General features: G+C 44.6%; 1 protein-coding gene across 1 annotated transcript; it reads right to left on the bottom strand.

Annotated features, from left to right (window-relative positions):
- Window positions 1-612: 612 nt before the first annotated feature.
- Window positions 613-1538, bottom strand: LOC139888122 (uncharacterized). The gene is made up of 2 exons (XM_071871156.1): window positions 1268-1538; window positions 613-1226 (listed from the first exon to the last, which is right to left on the bottom strand). Exons 1-2 carry the CDS (start codon window positions 1536-1538, stop codon window positions 613-615), a joined length of 885 nt encoding a protein of 294 aa, XP_071727257.1.
- Between the last annotated feature and the right edge of the window lie 880 nt (window positions 1539-2418).

The raw sequence follows: 2418 nt of genomic DNA, 5'->3' as shown, positions 1-2418 counted from the left end.
TCTGGGTGACTGCATATCTACGATTGCTTGGATCTTCTTCGGGTTTTCCTTGATTCCTCTCGGAGTGATCATGAAATCCAAGAAACGGCCTTCTTCCATTCCGAAAGAGCATTTTGACAGATTTAGTTTCATATTGATTTTATGTAGCGAATCGAACGTTTCAATGATGTCTAAAATCATTTGTTCTTTTGTTTTGCTCTTGATGACGATGTCGTCCACGTATGCTTCGACATTTCGTCCGATTTGGTCCTGGAATGCTTTGTCGATTAGCTGTTGGTATGTTGCTCCGGCATTCTTTAGCCCAAATGGCATTTTGGTATAGCAAAAGATGCCTTTGTTCGTGAAGAATGCGGTTTTTTCTTCGTCGATTTCTGCCATAGGGATTTGTTGGTAACCCCTGTATGCATCCAGGAAGCTTAGAAACTGGTACCCTGAGAGGGACTCGACTTTCCAGTCAATTTCCAGCAGAGGGTAGTTGTCCTTTGGGCATGCTTTGTTGATGTCTTTGTAGTCGACACACATGCGCCAAGATCCGTCTGCCTTCTTTACCATCACGGGGTTCGCCACCCATGTTTGATATTTTACTTTCTTCATTATGCCGGCGTCAACTAGTCATTGTACTTCGTTATCCAGGAATTCGCTCCGTTCTAACGCCATTGCCCTTTTCTTCTGGACGACTGGTGTAATATTCGGGTTTACGTTTAGCCGATGTTGGGCTATTTCCCGTGGGACACCCGTCATGTCAGATGGTTCCCAGGCAAAGACGTCAATACTTGCTGCTAAGAGTTTGCAGAGCGTATCCTTTGCGTTGGTGCTCAAGGTAGTACCAATCTGGATCCGCTGGTCAGGGTGCTTGGGATTTGGGGACACGTAGCCGTTTTCATAGACTACAATATCGCTGGCTCCTTTGAATATTTGCATGCATTCGATTGGTTCCATTTCTTGCGTCCGGATTATGGCGACTCCGGCTGGGTTCGAGAACTTTAGCATGCAGTGTACTGTAGACGCAATTGCACCAAATTTCTGCATGGCATTATGTCCTAAGATAACGTTATACCGTGAGTCCGTTTTGACTATGGAGAATTCGATGTCTGCCGCACTTTGAAAAGGTAATGTTCCCAAAACGACCTCCAAGGTGATGGAGCCCACCGGCCAAGTTGCAGCGCTATTAAAACCTGCCAATGGCGAAGTTGCGGCTTTCTTTACCGTCTGATGTTTTCTGGTAGCTGCAGAAAACAATGTTCAAACATGACCTCTGCCCCTGCACCGGTGTCAGTGTATATTCGTCCAATTTGGCAATTGGAGATATGTGCTCGTATGATAATGAGGTCTGAAGATGGGTCAATGTTAAATAACGAGGGGAAGATGATGGGTTCATGCTTCCACTCATCTAACACCCCTGATTTTCGCTGCTGTCCCACGACCCACGAGTGAATCATATGGACATCGGGGTCGTTGGTGCTGTGTATTCTTGTTTCTTCATTTTCCAGCTCATCGTGGCGAGTTGTGACTAATTTCGTACCTTTAGATAGCGCCATTTGATCAAACCAAAATCGTTAAATGTATTTTGATTTCGGGTTCGAGTGCTTAATTTGGAAAAAAGAGTAGGTTGATTGTTTTAACTCCAATAATTGTGCAAAATCCGATTTGGAATCTGGATTCCAAGGGCGTAAAACAACCAATTGAATTAACCTTATTCGATCGGAATCGAATAAGTTAATATCTTAGTATGAATTAACTCCGATGGTGATCAGAGTACCGATCGGAATTAAGTTAACGACTGGAGTAATGCTACCGTAATTAATTTGGGCAGAGTAACATTAATGCATCCAGTGTTATTTAATTGATGATCTTGCTCACGTATTTATAGATGTTAGGAGGGAATGATGACGTGGAACATGTCCCTTTCATGGTTGTAACGAACTTTTCCAATCCCAAGAGGTGACATGGCACCTATCCTTTTCATGGAAATAATTGAGCAGATCCTAACAAACTTTCCTAGATTCACGGGCTGACGTGGTATGCAACTTGCTTGCATGCTTGTTCCGTTATCAAGTGATTATTCCGGGACGAAGTGTCTGCTCCGGGATAGTGCACTTTCTCCGAGACAACGTGCTTGTCCCGGGAGAATATCTTCGTATTGGGTTTGAATGCCGTGACGGTACTGACGGCAGGTTGGTTCCGGTTAAGGCATCACGGTGCTCTCAGTCTAGCCGGGAAGGTTTTGCTTTTCACTTGTTCCAAGTGTTTCTTCACAGTTATGATTATCACGACTGGCTGTATGATGCTAGTTATGTGTATGTCATCCGGGTTCTCGGTCTTGCCATTTATCCGACATGGTAAAGTTTCCGGGATGACGTCACGCGGACGTCGGGAAAAGAAGTTCGTATTCCGGGACACGCGGTACCGGGTAAGATT

This window comes from Rutidosis leptorrhynchoides, chromosome 2 (genome assembly GCF_046630445.1).
Source record: "Rutidosis leptorrhynchoides isolate AG116_Rl617_1_P2 chromosome 2, CSIRO_AGI_Rlap_v1, whole genome shotgun sequence".
Classification (NCBI taxonomy): domain Eukaryota; kingdom Viridiplantae; phylum Streptophyta; class Magnoliopsida; order Asterales; family Asteraceae; genus Rutidosis; species Rutidosis leptorrhynchoides.
Note: the sequence above shows the minus strand (reverse complement) of the source record. Positions and strands in the feature narration are given on the sequence as shown.